At 34.8% G+C, this 21,103-nt stretch overlaps 1 protein-coding gene across 1 annotated transcript in view; it reads left to right on the top strand.

Annotated features, from left to right (window-relative positions):
* The window catches only part of CSNK1G3 (casein kinase 1 gamma 3), a 129,907-nt gene that overhangs the window by 43,805 nt on the left and 64,999 nt on the right, over positions 1-21,103 (top strand). Inside the window, exons 3-4 of the mRNA XM_065874674.1 lie at positions 4,162-4,202; positions 14,675-14,744. Coding sequence (XP_065730746.1) covers positions 4,162-4,202; positions 14,675-14,744 — 111 coding nt within the window. The remainder of the gene's footprint in view (positions 1-4,161; positions 4,203-14,674; positions 14,745-21,103) is intronic.

Consider the following 21,103-nt stretch of genomic DNA (forward strand, 5'->3'; position numbering starts at 1 on the left):
ATATGTAGTTTCTGTAGAACATAGTTTTATAACAATGACCACCCAAATGCCACAAAATTGGTAAAACCATCTTTTCAAGTTCAGTGTGGCACAAAGCTCTGTTGGAAATGTCTTTTGAAATTGGATTTAAAACATCAGTTAACTGGAACCAGCCTACCTGGAGCCTTCTTTTAACTGCATTCCCTCTATACATACACTCCCTATCTTTTGCTCATATTTTACCCACAAACACATATTCTGTGCATTTTTAGTTCATATATATAACAAATATCGATTAAAAGCCAATTATTTAAGGCTATGCCTATGCAAGGTGACAAAAATGCATGGGTAGTGTTGTTCAACCTATGTTCATCTTTATAAATATAACCCTCAAAGTTCAGCAAAATGTCTAATGTTCAAAAAAAGGTGACGCTTTTAGGATTTTGTACTTTCTGCTGTGACTTAAAAGTAGACATTTGAACATGTAAATGCCAACAAAAACAGTACTTTTAGAAGTATATGGTTTATTTTGATTCTGTGGAATTTGTGTTTAACCTAACTTCTTGTCCTATGAATATTTTTCCCTGTGCGCTTGTGAATAAATATCATATACAGGATAATTATGAAAAGATGATAATGTCTTGAGGAAATATAAATTCCATATTTAAACTCAAAACACAATTGTTCCTTTGTTAGATACCAGTTTCTCAAGATTAAGTTTTTCATTGTACCATTAAAGTATTCACCTCAAGCTTACTAGAGGAAGACTACAATTTTATACATAACGCATTCTTGAAAATATATATGAAGGCACATCTGAATGCTGAATTTATTGGCTAAAAATATGGTATGTTTTCTAAAATTTTTTTATATTTATGGGCTCAGTGAGTACCTCACTATAGCTTAGCATTCACCACTTTGGGTCCTGCTATTGAGCTCCATCTTTGTGATAAGTGTGACGGGTTTATGAGACTCATGCTATTTAGCATTAGAATGAATGCTTTTTTTTTCCACTCATTTTTATAAAATAAGGACAAAACTCAGAAAAGCATTATAATATTTATATGAACAAGCACTGCTGTACAGTGGTGGCAACAGTTCTAGGTATTTTCGCCATAAGTCTTTGCTGCAAGCAGTTTTACTGTTTGGCCATACAACTCATTGGCCATAAGGCAGTTTTGCTTTAAGGGTGAAATAACTGATTGACGATTTGGTTTCAATGCTGTAATAGATAAAATAACTGGTTGACATTTTGGTTTGACAGTTTGGTTTCAACTGGTTGACAGTTTGGTTTCACTTCTCCACTGATGCAGTGCTTTCATTTTTTTTTTTTTTTTTTTTTTTTGTGGTACGCGGGCCTCTCACTGCTGTGGCCTCTCCCGTTGCGGAGCACGGGCTCCGGACGCACAGGCTCAGTGGCCATGGCTCACGGGCTCAGCCGCTCCGCGGCACGCGGGATCTTCCTGGACCGGGGCACGAACCCGTGTCCCCTGCATCGGCAGGCGGACTCTCAACCACTGCGCCACCAGGGAAGCCCAGTGCTTTCATTTTTAATTTTTATTTTATATTATTTTATATTATATTGATTTACAGTGTTATGTTTCAGGTGTACAGCAATATGATTTAGTTATATGTTTATCTATTCCTTTTCAGATTCTTTTCCCGTATAGGTTATTACAGAGTATTGAGTAGAGTTCCCTGTGCTATACAGTAGGTCCTTGTTGATTATCTATTTTATATATAGTAGTGTGTCTATCCCAACCTCCTAACCTCCTTATATTTTTATTTTATATAAATCTTAGGCCTCATAATGGTCTAAATAGCGACGACTAGCATGGTGGTCTTAAAATAGTGAATAAAACAACTACATATATTGACTTGATAGAAAATAAAATGATAAGAAAACTTACTAGAGGTATGACATAATAGAGTGAAAAGCCAGATTGCATACAGTACTAGAAAATGAGAACATCACTTTGCAGATCCTTCAGTGAACACAGTCATCCCTGCCACACCTCAAACCAAAAGCTTACCAAGCTATAGCAAATATAAAGAAGCAGCTAGTAACTCACAACAGTCATCCAGAGCATTAATTGTCAATTCTTTGGCTAATCTAGATACAACAGCTTGCGCTCTAATGCTGTCTTTATCAGATTTATCATGCAATATTAGAAGTTGGAGGCAAAAGAAGAATCAAGCTCTTCCTATCCCCCATAAAGAAATGGTTACGTGATTCCTGATGAGTGTAAGTTTCTTGAAAATGGTGAAAATTTTTGCTATTTGATAGTGGAGAACATTATGGAGACAGAACTTTTGTATTTGGTACAGAATCTGGCTTAGATGATTTGGTAAAACATAAAGACTGGTCATGTGATGGAACATTTAAATGTTGTCTAGAGATTTACTACCAGTTATATAGGTTACATATATTGATAATAAATAGGAACATCCCTCGATTGTTCATTTTATTTCCAGGGATATCTGTGGAGACTTAGAGTTTTTTTATGTTGTAGAGAACTTAGGTCCAACATGAGATTCTGAATCCGTAATGATTGACTTTGACAAAGGAAGTATCACCTTTTCTCAGATATACCATAATACAACTATAATCATGAATCTATACACGTTTTAAATGTATTAAGATATTTTTTGTATTTTCATTTTGACAGTAGAATCTTTAAAATATTTTATGACTAGTTTTTCATGTGTCATTGTGCCCTTTTTAATGTTCATTTTAAATTTTATTTTCATTTTAATTTTATATAAAATTTTCACATTTATATCAAAATATAATTTTCAATTTTTCCATCAAAATTGCCTCATGGGCAATTAGCTGTGCTGCGAAACTGCTTGTGGCAAAGATTCTTATGGTGAAAATACTGCTCACTGTGGCAGCATATCCAAGACTGAAATTTTGTCTAGAAGTTTTACTGCCATTTATTAGCTGTTGTATAAAATGAAGTTAGGTGTATTATGTTGGAAAAATCACATGTGTGGAAGTTGATGATTACCTATTTTGTGTTAAGTAGCCAGTGTGACCAGGGCCAGTTACTATCACAGTTAAAAACCACAACGATCAGTGTTCTGTTTTTCTTACTATAAAAATAGTACATGCTTATTGAAAGAATACTGGAAATCCAGAAATCAAATATTGTTCTATTTTTTATTCTTTGAACTGTACTTGTAAAGAAGCACATTAATTTCTGTATCAGATTTTCTTCATATACTTAATTCTCCATAGTATTTTACTTGAACTACAGATGTTGACCCCTTGGAATTTTCTAGATTATTTTCAACTTGCTGTTGCCAATAATTACTGTAATTCATTTGAATTCTTTACATATTAATTATATTAAATCTTTATTCTGATTTGTCTTTCACCTGTTCTTTGTATATGTTTTTTTCAACTTACAAAAGTTTAAAATATTTTAAGCTATCAAATCTGTATAAAATCTTCTGATCTTTTAATCTTTTTCCATTTATTTTTAACGCTCAAAAAGGCTTCTGTATACTGGCCTGATAAATATTTTTTCTTGTTTTATGGCTTATATCTAACTCTTAAAATACCTGGAATTTAATTTGGTTATAAGGCAAGTTCTTAATAACCCTTCTTCCCCTCAGAGTAATTAACTAGTTTGTCAAAGCCAATTATTGAATAATACTTTTAAAATTTTATTTTAAAGGTATTCCACATTTTTTTCTATATATTTGATCTATTTACTAGATTACATATGAGCCCTATTAAGATCACATCCCGTAATAATGAAGGATTTAAAATGAGGTGGTGATCGAGAAAGGAATTTTGTACTCCAATTTCTATATAGGGTTCTAGTTTTGAAATTCAGTTTAGCATGTGTTTGCCTACTGATTACTTTGTAAATTGTATGCAGTATTCCAACAAAATAAGAATTTTTCTTTTTTTTTAAATAAATGGTCTAAAGTATTTATTAGTATTACTTTCTACTCTGAATCTAGGTGAAATACTAAATGTGTTATGGAGTTGATCATAAATTTAAATATTTCCATGTTATTGAGACTTCTGTTAAATAGTTGGAAGCAAAAACCTATGTTTCATTTAAATGTGTTATGTGCTTCCCCTGACCCCCCAAAGTACAGTTTTACATAATGTATCTTTAAAAATTCATTGCTGGTAGAATCTGACATTTTTCTTTTTTTTTCAAGGGAAAAATTTATACACAAATGAATATGTGGCAATTAAACTGGTAAGTTCATGTTTCTTATTTCCCTTTAATTATTTTCTTGTTATTTCTTTAATGATTAAGTTGCATTTTCATTACTTTTTTTTCATATCCTTTTAACTTGAGTGTTTATTGGGAAAGTGGTAAGTGTAACTGACCTTTTGTTATTAAGCTCCTAGCATCTTCATGCCCCTCAAGTGTATGATAATGTATATATAAGATATCTGTGTCTTTGTGTGTTACAAAAACTTAATCCCTTTACTTTGGCAGCATTATAGAACTGAATTTAAAAAATTTTGAATTTAAGGAAGCTGGTATATTGGCATTTTTTATTAGATAAAAGTTAGAATGCAGGATTTTTCTTCCTGATTCAAGCACTTGGACAAAGGTGTCCTTAGTATTCAGGATTACATTATTTGAAAATGTATTTGAGGTACCTTCCAACATCTCTTTTTCTGTTGATGTTTTTATATTTGGTAAAACTTGGCTATTGCTTGACCTTCAAGGATTCAGAAATTCTTGATGTAGGTGGATAGCCAGGCAAGCAGACTCCCCTGGGACTGTTTTGAAGTCCCAGATGTGCCTGGTATGACAGCTATAAGGCAGCCTTTTTTTTTTGAATAGTTGGGATCTGGGAATTTTTATAAGATATAACTTTCTACTGGCACATCTGTTCTATCTGTTTTGCCAGCCATGTTTCCTTGAGGTTGAGCATGGCTTGGTTTTCCCAGCCTGCCTGCCAGTCTCAATCTTGTCTCTGCCAATATAACCACTGTTATTAGGGTAATGTGACTTTAATATAGAAGGAGAGACTATTTGAAGAAGAGGCAAGTGGGAAAAATAAAAAAAAAAAACGTTGGGGATGAGATAGAAAACTGTGCTACTTAATTTTAAGTATCCTGTGAGTGTAAACCAAGTTTCACTGCAACAAATGCTGTTTACTTTTACTGGGAAATAAAAATGCACAGAAGGGTTGTGGTGCCACCAGGAGAGACTGGCTGACTGACATGTGAGTTGGCACTGGCATTTACCTGGCATGAGTTCACCTAGGTTTAAGTTCCGGTCCTTGACTTTATGACAGAAAATCTGGTTAGGTTGTCTCATTAAGATTGTCACTGTTAATCAGAAGTGGATTCACAGTATTAATCAATTCATGCAATCAATCAAGCTCTCAGAGGTGTAAATATTTAGAAAGAGTTAATTTCTAACTTACAGTGAGGTATTTTACTATTATGGGTCCAGAATGCCCACATCAGAATAAATAATATGTTTTCTTTCTGTAGGCTGATATACATAGAATGCTAAGTTAAAATTACAAGGTTCCCTCCTGGGTGTGAAATCAGGACGGGGCGGGGGGGGGGGGGGGGGTTAGTTAGTTTGTGTGAATCACAATAGGGAGGCCCAGGATGCAGGGAATGGGCACTGCTGACTTTTTCTTTGGATTTCTCTCTTTTCCCATGTTCTAGGCAGTGGTCTGGGATCTAGATGTTGTACGGTGTTGGGAGTTGGGGTGGCACACAAGGATGGAAGTGTGGCAACACCCATGTTCTGTGTTATTGATGGCCCGTAGTGAGTAGCTTCAGATATCTATCAGATATTTAACTGATGTTAGGGCAAATAAACCATTGTGTCAAAATAGGAGCCCCTCTAGGCTGACCTTTACTTGTCCATTTCAGTCATTAACTGGTGACCCTTAGGTTCTGTTATTTTCAGATTTGGAACTTGTTTACCCTGTTGACATCTTTGATGCCTTAGTAAACATGTATTATGTCATCTTTTAGCCTTCTTATGTATACACACATAAGTCACTTTTTTTAGTTTACCTTCATGCCATATCACTATCCCCTTATTTTTCTTCTTTTTTTGGTGGGCAGACATTCACAGTGATCAGGACTACATATAAAAATTGTGGTTATTTGGTATTCTTTGGGAGAACTGGGAATATTTTTGGATCCCTTTGTGGTATTTTGAGGTTGACGTATGGTATAGAGTCATGCTTGCCTCAGATTCATCCAAAAAATATATTGGCAGGGCAGAAAATTTTTCACATAAACTGTTGGACCATGGTTCGGTACTTAGTTTACTAAATATTTGTGTGTGTGTGTGTGTGTGTGTGTGTGTGTGTATGTATTATATATATATAAAGTGTCCTTATATATACTTTTGTATCTTATGTTTGTATCTATTGTCTCTGTTTATAGAAAATAATATAATTTTGTTCAGAACCTGCCTAAAAAGTAACCACTTGAAAATGTTATGTCTGTATACCTTCAGTGCTATCTTATTTTTGTACGTTGGTACAAATAAAGGTATTATTTGTTGACAGTGGTGTTCAGAGAGCAAACTTCAGGGACTACTTTTAGCTCTGTTATCTCCTATAAAGGTTTTCACATTTATTTAATGTTACCCTAGTTCATATTGATCATTTGTTTCAAGGTAATTTGTTAAATTTGACCTCAGCCACCACCCTTATATCTTGTTGTTTGTAGTTACATAGTAACCCGTTGTTCATGAATAATGAAAAATTCATCCTGTGGTGAGGTGACTTTTGTTATATGGTGGCACAATAAAATTTTACTGCTAGTAAAGAACTGCCTCAACTAAGTTAGATCTGGGTTTCTGTTTTTACCTAGGGAATATTAGTGATTGAATAAGTTATGTATTTAATTTTACTTGTGATTGCCTGAGTGGGCATCTTTTATTATATCTTATGGTTATATACTTTTATATAGTTAACTGAAGAATTCCACTATGTGGAAGGAGCTATTTTAAGTCATATATATGTATATATAAACAAAATGAGAAAAAATATTCTATCCCTCTTTCGTAGATGAGGGAACTGAAAAGTACATAAAGATTAAGTAACTTGCCAAAGTCTCTACAACAGCTAGTAAGTAGTGAATTTAGGATTCAAACCCAGTACAATTTAGTTTCAGTGCCTATGCTTTTAACTAGAGTTGTACCCTACCATTCTGCCTCTCAAGAACTAAGCTGATTGTTTTCTCTTATAATAATCTTTATGATTATAATTGTTCCACTGGGACTTTACAGGTTTTTATCTGAAGTCTGTCGTTGGTTCTTTCATTACGATATATCTTAGTATAAATATTTTAGTTATTCTGTTTGGGATTCACATTCCTCTTGAATCTCTGGTTTATCTTTCATCAGTTCTTGCATTTATTTCTTCAGTTATTGCCTCTGCTCACTTTTCTCTCAAGACACTTATCAAATGCATATTAGACCTTCACATTATATTGTCTGGATCTCTAATCTTTTTCCTATATTTTCTATTTTTCCTCCTTCATAATGCATTTTGTATACTTTATATAGATGCAGTCTACAAAATTTTCTCATTCTTCAGACATTTTTCTATCTCCCAATTTCCAAATTCTCTTTTCTGTTGTGTTAATGTGCTGGTAGATTAGTTTTAAATTTTGTTATTGTAGTTTTTTGTACTTCTTGAAGTTTTGTTGGTTTTGTTTAAATTTTATTACCTTGCTGTACTTTCCTGTTGAATCTTGTTCAATTTTCCTGTGTTATTACTCTGTTACAGTTTTGTTTCCTGCAAATATTTTCACACATTTATTATTTCTTATATGTTAAATCTATTTTGCTTCTGTTTATGTTCTCTCTGTGTGTGTGTGTGTGTGTGTGTGTGACTGTAAAAATCTCAAAAACATTATGTTGAAGGAAAAAAGCCAGACACATACATATAAAACATACATTGTATAATGTCATTTATATGAAATCCAACAACGGACAAAACAAATCCAAGGGTGATAGAAGTCCAAAAGTGATTATCTCTGAGAGAAGGGTGATGGAAATGCTCTAAACTTTAGAGGCTAAAGGTTTTTTGAGATGGTGGTTGCAGGGATATATACAATTTACAAAGCTCATGGGCCTAATACTTAGGAACTGTGTATTTTATTGTAAGCTGTACTCCAGCTAAAAATTAAAAAAATATATGTTGTTGCTACTATCAGAATTTTCCTATCTCTGTCTTTGTTCTTTCTTACTTTTCTGTAATTTCTTACTTTTCTTTACATTAGAAATATTTAGTTTAGAGGTGAATTCCTGGAAACAGGAGAAATAGAATCAGGGCCACCATTCTAGTCATGAATGTTCACAGTATACTCTTCTTCAGGGTCAAAGAGTCAAACACAGATTTCCCTAATGCTTGATCTAATAGCCACTTAACCTTGTATACATTTATGGCATTAATTTATTTTACGCTGCGCTTAAAGTTGACTATCTGGATTTAACCTTAGGGAGACAAAGATGACTAATAGATTATTACATTATACAAGAGTTGAGAGTCCCTCCCATCAGGAAACCTGCACAAGCCTCCATGATAGCCTCATCCACCAGAGGACAGACAGCAGAAGCAAGAAGAACTACAATCTTGCAGCCTGTGGAACAAAAACCACATTCACAGAAGGATAGACAAGATGAAAAAGCAGGGGGCTATGTACCAGATGAAGGAACAAGATAAACCCCTACAAAAACAACTAAATGAAGTGGAGATAGGCAGCCTTCCAGAAAAAGACTTCAGAATAATGATAGTGAAGATGATCCAGGACCTCGGAAAAAGAATGGAGGCAAAGATCGAGAAGATGCAAGAAATGTTTAAAAAACACCTAGAAGAATTAAAGAACAAACAAACAGAGATGAACAATACAATAACAAATGAAAACTACAGTAGAAGGAATCAATAGCAGAATAACTGAGGCAGAAGAACGGATAAGTGACCTGGAAGACAGAATGGTGGAATTCACTGCTGTGGAACAGAATAAAGAAAAAAGAATGAGAAGAAATGAAGACAGCCTAAGAGACCTCTGGGACAACATTAAACACAAAAATATTCATACTGTAGGGGACCCAGAAGGAGAAGAGAGAGAGAAAGGACCTGAGAAAATATTTGAAGAGATTATAGTTGAAAACTTCCCTAACATGGGAAAGGAAAGAGCCACCCATGTCCAGGAACTGCAGAGTCCCATACAGGATAAATCCAAGGAGAAACACAGCATGACACAAAGTAATCAAATTGGCAAAAATTAAAGACAAAGAAAAATTATTGAAAGCAGCAAGGGAAAAACGACAAATAACATACAAGGGAACTCCCATAAAGTTAACAGCTGATTTCTCAGCAGAAACTGTACAAGCCAGAAGGGAAGTGGCATGATATACTTAAAGTGATGAAAGGGAAGAACCTACAACCAAGACTACCTGGCAAGGAGCTCATTCAGCTTCGATGGAGAAATCAAAAGCTTTACAGACAAGCTAAAGCTAAAGAATTCAGCACCTCCAAACCAGCTCTACAACAAATTCTAAAGAAACTTCTGTAAGTGGGAAACACAAGGGAAGAAAAGAACCTACAAAAACAAACTCAAAACAATTAAGAAAATGGTCATAGGAACATACATATCGATAATTACCTTAAATGTGAATGGCTTAAATGCTCCAACCAAAAGAAACAGGCTTGCTGAATGGCTACAAAAACAAGACCCATATATATGCTGTCTACAAGAGACCCACTTCAGACCTAGGGACACATACAGACTGAAAGTGAGGAGATGGATAAAGATATTCCATGCAAATGGAAATCAAAAGAAAGCTGGAGTAGCAATACTCATATCAGATAAAATAGACTTCAAAATAAAGAATGTTACAAGAGACAAGGAAGGACATTTCATAATGATCAAGGGATCAATCCAAGAAGAAGATATAACAATTTTAAATATATATGCACCCAACATAGGAGCACCTCAATACATAAGGCAACTGCTAACAGCTATAAAAGAGGAAATCGACAGTAACACAATAATAGTGGGAGACTTTAACACCTCACTTACACCAGTGGACAGATCATCCAAAATGAAAATAAGTAAGGAAACAGAAGCTTTAAATGACACAGTAGACCAGATAGATTTAATTGATATTTATAGGACATTCCATCCAAAAACAGCAGATTACACTTTCTTCTCAAGTGCGCAAGGAACATTCTCCAGGATAGATCACATCTTGGGTCACAAATCAAACCTCAGTAAATATAAGAAAATTGAAATCATATCAAGCATCTTTTCTGACCACAACACTATGAGATTACAAATCAGTTACAGGGGAAAAAACATAAAAAACACAAACACATGGAGGCTAAACACTACGTTACTAAATAACCAAGAGATCACTGAAGAAATCAAAGAGGAAATCAAACAATACCTCGAGACAAATGACAATGAGAACATGACAATCCAAAACCTATGGGATGCAGCAAAAGCAGTTCTAAGAGGGAAGTTTATAGCTATACAAGCCTACCTCAAGAAACAAGAAAAATCTAAAATAAATAATCTAACCTTACACCTAAAGGAACTAGAGAGAGAAGAACAAACAAAACCCAAAGTTAGCAGAAGGAAAGAAATCATAAAGATCAGAGCAGAAATAAATGAAATAGAAACAAAGGAAACAATAGCAAAGATCAATAAAAGTAAAAGCTGGTTCTTTGAGGAGATAAACAAAATTGATAAACCATTAGTCAGACTCATCAAGAAAAAGAGGGAGAGGACTCAAATCAATAAAATTAGAAATGACAACGCAGAAGTGACACCAGACACCACAGAAATACAAAGCATCCTAAGAGACTACTACAAGGAACTCTATGCCAATAAAATGGACAACCTAGAAGAAATGGACAAATTCTTAGAAAGGTATAACCTTCCAAGACTGAACCAGGAAGAAATAGAAAATATGAATAGATGAATCACAAGTAACGAAATTGAAACTGTGATTAAAAATCTTCCAACAAACAAAAGTACAGGACCAGATGGCTTCACAGGTGAATTCTGTCAAACATTTAGAGAAGAGCTAACACCCATCCTTCTCAAGCTCTTCCAAAAAATTTTGGAGGAAGGAACACTCCCAAACTCATTCTATGAAGCCACCATCACCCTGATACCAAAACCAGACAAAGATACTACAAAAAAAGAAAATTAGCGACCAATATCACTGATGAATATAGATGCAAAAATCCTCAGCAAAATACTAGCAAACAGAATCCAACAGCACATTAAAAGGATCATACACCATGATCAAGTGGGATTTATCCCAGGGATGCAAGGATTCTTCAGTATATGCAAATCAATCAATACACCATATTAACAAATTGAAAAATAAAAACCATATGATCATCTCAATAGATGCAGAGAAAGCTTTTGACAAAATTCAACAGCCATTTATGATAAAAACTCCAAAAAGTGGGCATAGAGGGAACGTACCTCAACATAATAAAGGCCATATATGACAGACGCACAGCAAACATCATTCTCAATGGTGAAGAACTGAAAACATTTCCTCTAAGATCAGGAACAAGAAAAGGATGTCCCCTCTTGCCACTATTATTCAACATAGTTTTGGAAGTCCTATCCTCGGCAGTCAGAGAAGAAAAAGAAATAAAGAGAATACAAATTGGAAAAGAAGAAGTAAAACTGACACTGTTTGCAGATGACATGATACTATACATAGAGAATCCTAAAGATGCCACCAGGAAACGAGCTAATCAATGAATTTGGTAAAGTTGCTGGATACAAAATTAATGCACAGAAATGTCTTGCATTCCTATACACTAATGATGAAAAATCTGAAAGAGAAATTAAGGAAACACTTCCATTTACTATTGCAACAAAAAGAATAAAATACCTAGGATTAAACCTACCTAGGGAGACAAAAGGCCTGTATGCAGAAAACTCTAAGACACTGATGAAAGAAATTAAAGATGATACCAACAGGTGGAGAGATATACCATGTTCTTGGATTGGAAGAATCAATATTGTGAAAATGACTATACTACCCAAAGCAATCTACAGATTCAATGCAATCCCTATCAAATTACCAATGGCATTTTTTATGGAACTAGAACAGAAAACCTTAAAATTTGTATGGAGACACAAAAGACCCTGAATAGCCAAAGCAGTCTTGAGGGAAAAAAACGGAGCTGGAGGAATCAGACTCCCTGGCTTCAGACCATACTACAAATCTACAGTAATCAAGACAGTATGGTACTGGAAGAAAAACAGGAACATAGTCAATGGAACAGGTAGAAAGCCCAGAGGTTAACCCACGCAACTATGGTCAACTAATCTATGACAAAGGAGGCAAGGATATACAATGAAGAAAAGACAGTCTCTTCAGTAAGTGGTGCTGGGGAAACTGGACAGCTACATGTAAAAGAATGAAATTAGAACACTCCCTAACACCATACTCAAAAATAAACTCAAAATGGATTTGAGACCTAAATGTAAGTCCGGACACTACTAAAATCTTAGAGGAAACCATAGGAAGAACACTCTTTGACATAGATCACAGCAAGATCTTTTTTGATCCACCTCCTAGAATAATGGAAATACAAACAAAAATAAACAAATGGGACCTAATGAAACTTAAAAGCTTTTGCACAGCAAAGGAAACCATAAACAAGACGAAAAGACAACCCTCAGGATGGGAGAAAATATTTGCAAACGAATCAATGGACAAAGGATTAATCTCCGAAATATATAAACAGCTCATGCAGCTCTATATTAAAAAAACAAACAACCCAATCCAAAAATGGGCAGAAGACCTAAGTAGACATTTCTCCAAAGAAGACATACATATGGCCAAGAAGCACATGAAAAGCTGCTCAACATCACTAATTATTAGAGAAATGCAAATCAAAGCTACAGAACTACAATGCAAATCACACCAGTTAGAATGAGCTTCATCTGAAAATCTACAAATGACAAATGCTGGAGAGCATGTGGAGAAAAGGGAGCCCTGTTGCACTGTTGGTGGGAATGTAAATTGATACAGCCACTATGGAGAACAGTATGGAGGTTCCTTAAAAAGTAAAAATAGAATTTCCATATGATCCAGCAATCCCACTACTGGGCATATACCCTGAGAAAACCATAATTCAAAAAGAGTCATGTACCAAAATGTTCATTGCAGCTCTATTTACCAGGACATGTAAGCAACCTAAGAGTCCATCAAAAGAAGATGTGGCACATATATACAATGGAATGTTACTCAGCCATAAAAAGGAATGAAACTGAGTTATCTGTAGTGAGGTGGATGGACCTAGAGACTGTCATACAGAGTGAAGTAAGTCAGAAAGAGAAAAACAAATACCGTATACTAACACATATATATGGAATCTAAATAAAAAAAGAAAAAGAAAATGGTCAGAAGAACCTAGGGGCAAGGCGGGAATAAAGATGCAGACCTACTAGAGAATAGACTTGAGGATACGGGGAGGGAGAAGGGTAAGCTGGGACAAAATGAGAAAGTGGCATGGACATATATACACTACCAACCGTAAGCCGCATAGCACAGGGAGATCAGCTTGGTGCTTTGTGGCCACCTAGAGGGGTGGGATAGGGAGAGTGGGAGGGAGGGAGATGCAAGAGGGAAGAGATATAGGGACATATGTATGTGTATAACTGATTCACTTTGTTATAAAGCAGAAACTGACACACCATTGTAAAGCAATTATACCCTAATAAAGATGTTAAAAAAAACCCAAAAAGGCACATGCACCCCAATGTTCATTGCAGCACTATTTACAATAGCCAGGTCATGGAAGCAACCTAAATGCCCATCGACAGACGAATGGATAAAGAAGATGTGGTACATATATACAATGGAATATTACTCAGCCATAAAAAGGAACGAAATTGGGTCATTTGTTGAGACGTGGATGGATCTAGAGACTGTCATACAGAGTGAAGTAAGTCAGAAAGAGAAAAAAAAATATCGTATATTAACGCATATATGTGGAACCTAGAAAAATGGTACGGATGAACCGGTTTTCAGGGCAGAAATTGAGACACAGATATAGAGAATAAACGTATGCACACCAAGGGGGGAAAGCAGCGGGCGGGTGGTGGTGGTGGTGTGATGAATTGGGCTATTGGGATTGACATGTATACACTAATGTGTATAAAATGGATGACTAATGAGAACCTGCTGTATAAAAAAAAGTGATCAAATGTATTTTATTGGAAAGAAGCAAAAATAGACGATATTTACTGTCTAAAAAAATATATATATATATTTTGATCTTTAATAAAAAAATCAACAGAAATTAAAAATTCACCTTTGACCTTACTCAAAGCTAGATCCCTCTCCTGAGTTAACTACTGGTTTATTATGTAGCTTTTAAAGACCTTTTCTAATGCATTCATATGCTTCTGAATGTTTGAAATATTAAATATTTTTTTGCTTTATTGAGGTGGGTCTTTCCATATGTATGGATACTATATGTATTTGTGGAAATTGTTGAACACAGTTTTACTCTGTCTCAGATTGTATTTTAATCAAGGCGAAACGTTGAAATATTATAAAGAACAATGCTTGGAATACCAAAAAAAAAAAGTTGACACCAAGATTTATAAATTTGGAATTGGGGCCTAGTGATATTTTAATAACTTAAATATTTTTTGTTGTTGCTTTTTTTTTTTAATTAGGAGCCCATGAAATCCAGAGCACCACAACTACATTTGGAATACAGATTCTACAAGCAGTTAGGATCTGGAGGTAAAGTCTTATATTAATTTTTTAATTTGTAATAAAACGGATTGTCATGATAAGAACTCTGTGGTTTCAAAGAATAGTATGTTAAATTTAGTTAATATTAATCACTTCTTAAGGCAATGCTTAGTAGATATTTTCTTACTACAGTCTTCCCTTTTTATTCTAAATATGACATTTTTGGAGCTTTTTGTGTTGGTACTAATATAAATAGAGAACATTGTAAAAAAATTTAATTTGAGAATATAAGGTGCATATAGTTTCCAGGTGCTTAGCCTTTTTGGTGGTATTATAGTTATTGAAATGATTTATGACATGGTGGTAGGCTGAAAAATGGCTGCATAAAAAATATCCATATCATAATCCCTGGAATCTGTAAATGTTACCTTATAGTAAAGACTTCACAGGTATGATTAAGTTAAGGATCTTGAGATCAGGAGGTTATTCTGGGTTATCTGGGTGGCCCCTAAATGCAGTCACAAATGTCCTTGTAAAAGAGAGTCAGAAGAACCATTAACGTACACAGAAGAAGAAAAGGCAAAGTGGCTACAGAGGCCAAGATTGGAGTGATATAGCCATAAGCCAAGGAATGCTGGCAGCCATGAAAACCTGGTATAGGATTGTCCTATAGAACCTCCTTGATTCAGCCTGTTGAAACTGATTTCAAATGTTTGGCCTCCAGAACTGTGAGAAATAAATTTTTGTTATTTTAAGCTACAGGTGTGTAGTAATTACAGGGGCTGTAGGAAATTAATACAGGTATATTTTTACATAAACTCTAAATCTAAGTGAGAATGGATATTTTGTGCCATTGGGAAAAACTAATGAGAAAATTTCCCATTTTTCGTTGCATTTACTTTATGTTAACGTTTCTCTCAACTCCACTTTTTCTGTTCACTACTATTCTAACTGTAATGATTTTATACATACAGTTTCTTATCAAGTAGGGATATTTTGTTTCCCCAGATTTAATAAAATGGACTTTTTTGATGTGTTTTTTGTAAGCACATGTTTACATTCTACTTGGTAGAGTTGTACATTTTTTAATACATTATCAATTTTGCATTCTTTTTTTTTCTAAGAGCATACTTTCGAATGAGTAGTCATTGTGGGGACAATAAGTTGACATTTCGTAATGTTTTATCATTATAAACGTTCTATAATGCATGTTTAAGTCCGATACAGGCCTCCAGGACTTATCAAAATTATCACTGACAACTGAGATATAAATGATAAGGGGACACAATTATATGTGAAACCATACATATTAGTTAGGACTGGCAAGTGACAGAAAGCCCTAAGAAGCTAAGTGGAAAAAAAAAAAAAGGAGTTATTGACTTATGTACTGTAAATTCAGGGAAAGGACTTATCTATAAGACATTGCAGTACTGTCATCAGGGACATCGTTGAGTTTGTCTTTATGCTCTGCCTTTTTGTGTGTGTGTAAGCTTTTTTCTCTGATTGGCCCTTCTTATGAGACGGCAAAGGTGCTTACCAACAGCCCAGCTTAGCAATTTTAAAAGTATCTGTTAACTAAAAATTTCAGCAAAAGTTCTAGGACTGAACCTTACTGTCTTATTTTGTGTCTAATGATTTAATCACTGAATTTGATTGCCCAGACTTACTCATCTCAGGCACTACCTGTGAAGTTCAGGGACTGAGAATGGGGAGAGGTGTTGTCTAATGGGAAATTGAGGTGTTAACAGAAGAAGGAAGATTGGATGCTGGGGAGATGAAAATAAGAGATCTATCTACTTAAGTCGTAAAACTATCATTTGGAAAAATAGGATTGAATACTTTAATTGGATAAGAACGAATAAGTTAATTTGGAGTTTAGGGAGTCATTGAATTGAATACCATGGTGCACTTACTTTTATTATTATATTCTTTACTTTTTTTAACTTTAAAATTTATGTCAGGGATAGTGATAATAAAGTGGAACATACATCTGTTAGCACTTGAATGCCAAAGGGCTGTTGTGCCCCATGACTCCAGGGACTGTCATTTAGTCTGCATATATAAGGGTGCGTACTCCAGGGCATAGCACTTACATAAATTGAAATATGAGTGTTATTGCTTGAAGGTGTGTGTAATGGTGGCTCTGAAACTCTGACAGGTGTGTGTAGTTTTGAGTGTTTCACATGAATCATGTGAATTTTAGTTACTTGTTAGTGTTTTTATCGATCATGAATTTTAAAAACATTTTTGCGTACTCATGTGAGCTTTATAGAAAAACAAGAGTGTTTAATTGTTTTGAGGAGAGACTGATGACTTAAAAATTATTTGATTTTGGAATTGCTACTTGAAAGGATTGTATTTTCAGACTGCTCTTAATCATAAGTGGGGCATTCATAGTAATTTAATCTATAATTCTTTTATGATATTGTAAGTTTCATTTAAGTAGCAACTTGCTTGTTAGTGTTCTCTTTAAAAATAGATATACTGGGCTTCCCTGGTGACGCAGTGGTTAAGAATTCACCTGCCAGTGCAGGGGACATGGGCTTGAGCCCTGGTCCGGGAAGATGCCACATGCTGCGGAGCAACTAAGCCCGTGTGCTGCAACTACTGAGCCTGCACTCTAGAGCCTGTGCTCTGCAACAAGAGAAGCCACCGCCATGAGAAGCCCGCGCAGCACAACAAAGAGTAGCCCCCGCTCTCCGCAACTAAAGAAAGCCCGCGCACAGCAACGAAGACCCAGTGCAGCCAAAAATAAATTTAAAAAATAGATATATTTAATCAATATTCAGAATATATAAAGAAGTCCTAAAACTCAACAGCAAAAATACAAACGATCCAACTTTAAAGTGGGCACAGAACTTGAATAGGCATTTTTCTAAAGAAGATAGATATACAAATAGCCAATAAGCACATGAAAAGATGCTGAATATCACAAATCACTAGGAAAATGTAAGTCAAAACCACAAAGACATACCACTTCACACCCATTAGGGTGGCTGTTATTAACTAAATAAAGGAAAGCAAACCGAAAACCAGTAAACAGCTAGTGTTGGTGTGAATATGGAGAAATTGGAATCTTTGTGCATTACTGGTGGGAATGTGGATTGCTGCAGCTGCTGTGGAAAACAGTACGACTGTTCGTCAAAAAATTAAACATAGAATTACCATTTGATTCAGCAGTTCCACTTCTAATTATATGCATAAAAGAACTGAAAGCAGGGACTTAAACAGATAGTTGTACACCCATGTTCATAGCAGTGTGATTTATTTGCAATAGCCAAAAGGTGGAAACAACTTTGAATGGATATACAAAGTGTGGTTTTATACATAGAAGGGAATATTATTCAGCCCTAAAAAGGAAGGAAATTCTGACACGTGCTACAGTATAGAGGAACCTTGAGAACGTTATGCTAAATGAAGTAAGCTAGTCACAAAAGGACAAATGCTGTGTGATTTCACACTTTGAGATACCCAGAGTAGTCAGATTCATAGAGACGGAATTCAGAATGGTGGTTGCCAGGGGCTGAGAGGAGAGGGGAGTGGGAAAATATTGTTTAATGGGTATAGAGTTTCAGTCTGGGATGATGAAAGAGTTCTGGAGGTGGATAGTGGTGGTGGTTGCACGACAATGTGACTATACGTGATGCCACTGAACTGTACATTTAAAAATGGTTAAAATGATAAATTTTCTATTATGTATATTTTGCCACAGCAGAAACAAATTAAAACAGATTTATTTAGAATTATTTACTGAAATATCTGTGAAATAATAGACAGTTTATCTAGTTCTACTCTCTAGGTTTTGATTCTCCTGTAAGTTTTTCTCCTTATCTAACCTCCCTGGCAGTATCCCACTTTTCTCTCTTATTTGTTCACTGAATCTGTTACATATATACAGTAGGACTGTGCAGCTTTACTGCAGTGTGCGTATGAGGGTTGACTCCTTATATTATTTATAGCTTTCCATAGGATTAGAGTATTGTTTTATACTTTATCACTTTCTCTGATAGCAAAAAATTAATGTTTCAAATGGTCTTGTTTTGTAATATCCACTCAGCATTTATTGAGTAAAATGAAGATCTAGATTTGGGAGTCATCAACACATAGGTGGTTTTTAAAGCTAAGGGAATGGATGAGGTCTCCCATAGGAGAGTGTAGAGAGTGTCAAGAGAAGAGGAACATAGGCAAAACCATGATGACCACTGCATTGGGTAGGAATAAATTTGACTGTCAGTATCAAAAATCATGACAGCAGTAGCTTAAACAAGTAAAGCAATGTTATGTGAGGAAAAATAAACAAGGAGTCCTGAAGTAGACAATTGTAGGATTGATATGGCTACACAGAAGTAAGGAATCAGGCTCGCTCTAGCTTCTTCCTTCTGTTTTTCGTACGTGGCTTTCATTTTTATGATTCTGGATTTTTTTGTAACAGGAGGGAGGAAGGAAAGGATGAGATTACCATCTATATAAGGATAATTTCCAATTCTTTATCCCAGCCTTCATTCTTAAAATCTAGTCATACATGTATGTCTCTACTAGAATCAGCAATTCTATATACCCAGAATTTCTCTCCCTATCTTCTTTCCCCTTACTTTTCCAATGATTTCTCTCTCTTCCAAAAGACCTGTTTGTTTTTCTGGATTATCTTGTTCCATTAGTGGCTCACCCATTCAAGCTGAAAGTGTTAGTCACCTTTAATTTTGACTTTTTGGGATAATCATCAAAAAGGTCCGTCAGTTATGTCTCTTAAGAGATCTGTTGACTTCATTCTCTTCTCCCAGTCTTCATTGTCACCTATTTTTTGAATTGGGCTTCTTTTTGTGCATCTCACTTCCTTCTTCCCTACATTCCTCTTAGAGACTTGTCATTTAGTATAAAGTTCACATTTCTTTCTCTTTCTATTCGACCCACTTTTTAGTTGCACTAAACTTAGTGTTCTCTGAATAGATCTTATTATTTTCATATATCCATATTCTTCTTTCTGGAATGTCTTTCTTTCTCAATGAATTTCTTCTTTCTTCAGTCCCCAGCTAAAGTATCTCCTCTTTTGCAGTACATTTTCTGGTATCTCTTTCATTCCACAAAAAGCTTCTTCTTTGACTTGAAATTATTTTGAATACATCTTCATTTTTCTTTCATCATACCATATTATATTTATATTTGCTTATGTCTCTCTCCTCCATTAAAATTTGAACTCTTTGAGGGCAGTGAGAATCATCTTTTTATCCTTGAAACTGAGCAGAATGATTGACAATTGTAAGCCCTTGGTAAATGGTTGAAATGGTAAATTCTTTAATGAGAATAATAGACTGTTTTCTATCATCAGATGTGAAGGTGCAGTACATAATCTCCAATATTTCCTATAGCTTTTTAGCTTTTGTGATTGTATGTTTAAAGTTTGATATATTAATATTATGTAAAATCATATTATTACATTTTGAGTTTATTCCACTTTTGACAAATAGACATAACCATGTAATTTCAAAAATTTATTTATTTTAATGTCATTTGCATCACTCTATGATTAGGTAAATTTAGAGATCCAGAAATAGAAGGAAAAAAAGTCAGTGATGAGTAATTTTTAGATGATCAGAAATGATAAACCAAGGGCATATGCAGGTAATTATTAAATTAACTGACTGTACAATTCAGCTGCCTAAAAATAATCACTTTCTAGAGAAGCATGGGTTTTAATTATTAGAATTAATTCAGTTTTTTTTAATCTACTTGAAAAATAGTTTAGTTGAATTGTTGATATGATACTTCATGAAAATGCATGGGACATATTTTGCAATGTATGGGGAAAAGTGTTTTGAAGATCTGTGATTCCGAATAATGCTTCTGTGTCTTAAATTATTTCCTTGACATCAGATGGTTTATATAGGCCATATTGACCTAATTTGCAATCATTTATTCCTTGGAATTTCTTTATCAGCTGATACTTCATCACAGAAAGTCAAATAACCTTTTTTTTTCTGTCATAAATTACTATTCTTGGAAGATCTCTAACTATGGAAATGATGTTAAATATACTATTTGAGACTGTGCATATGTTAAATTGTTAAATAATTTTTTCTCAAGTGAGTGGCTTGTCTTTTTTTTTTATTTTTAACATCTCTATTGGAGTATAATAGCTTTACAATGGTGTGTTAGTTTCTGCTTTATAACAAAGTGAATCAGTCATACATATGTCCCCATATCTCTTCCCTCTTGCATCTCCCTCCCTCCCAACCTCCCTATCCCACCGCTCTAGGTGGTCACAAAGCACCGAGCTGATCTCCCTGTGCTGTGCGGCCGCTTCCCACTAGCTAGCTATTTTACGTTTGGTAGTGTATATGTGTCCATGCCACTCTCTCACTTTGTCCCAGCTTACCCTTCCCCCTTCCCGTATCCTCAAGTCCATTCTC

The sequence above is a fragment of the Phocoena phocoena genome, chromosome 3 (assembly GCF_963924675.1).
Source record: "Phocoena phocoena chromosome 3, mPhoPho1.1, whole genome shotgun sequence".
Lineage (NCBI taxonomy): Eukaryota > Metazoa > Chordata > Mammalia > Artiodactyla > Phocoenidae > Phocoena > Phocoena phocoena.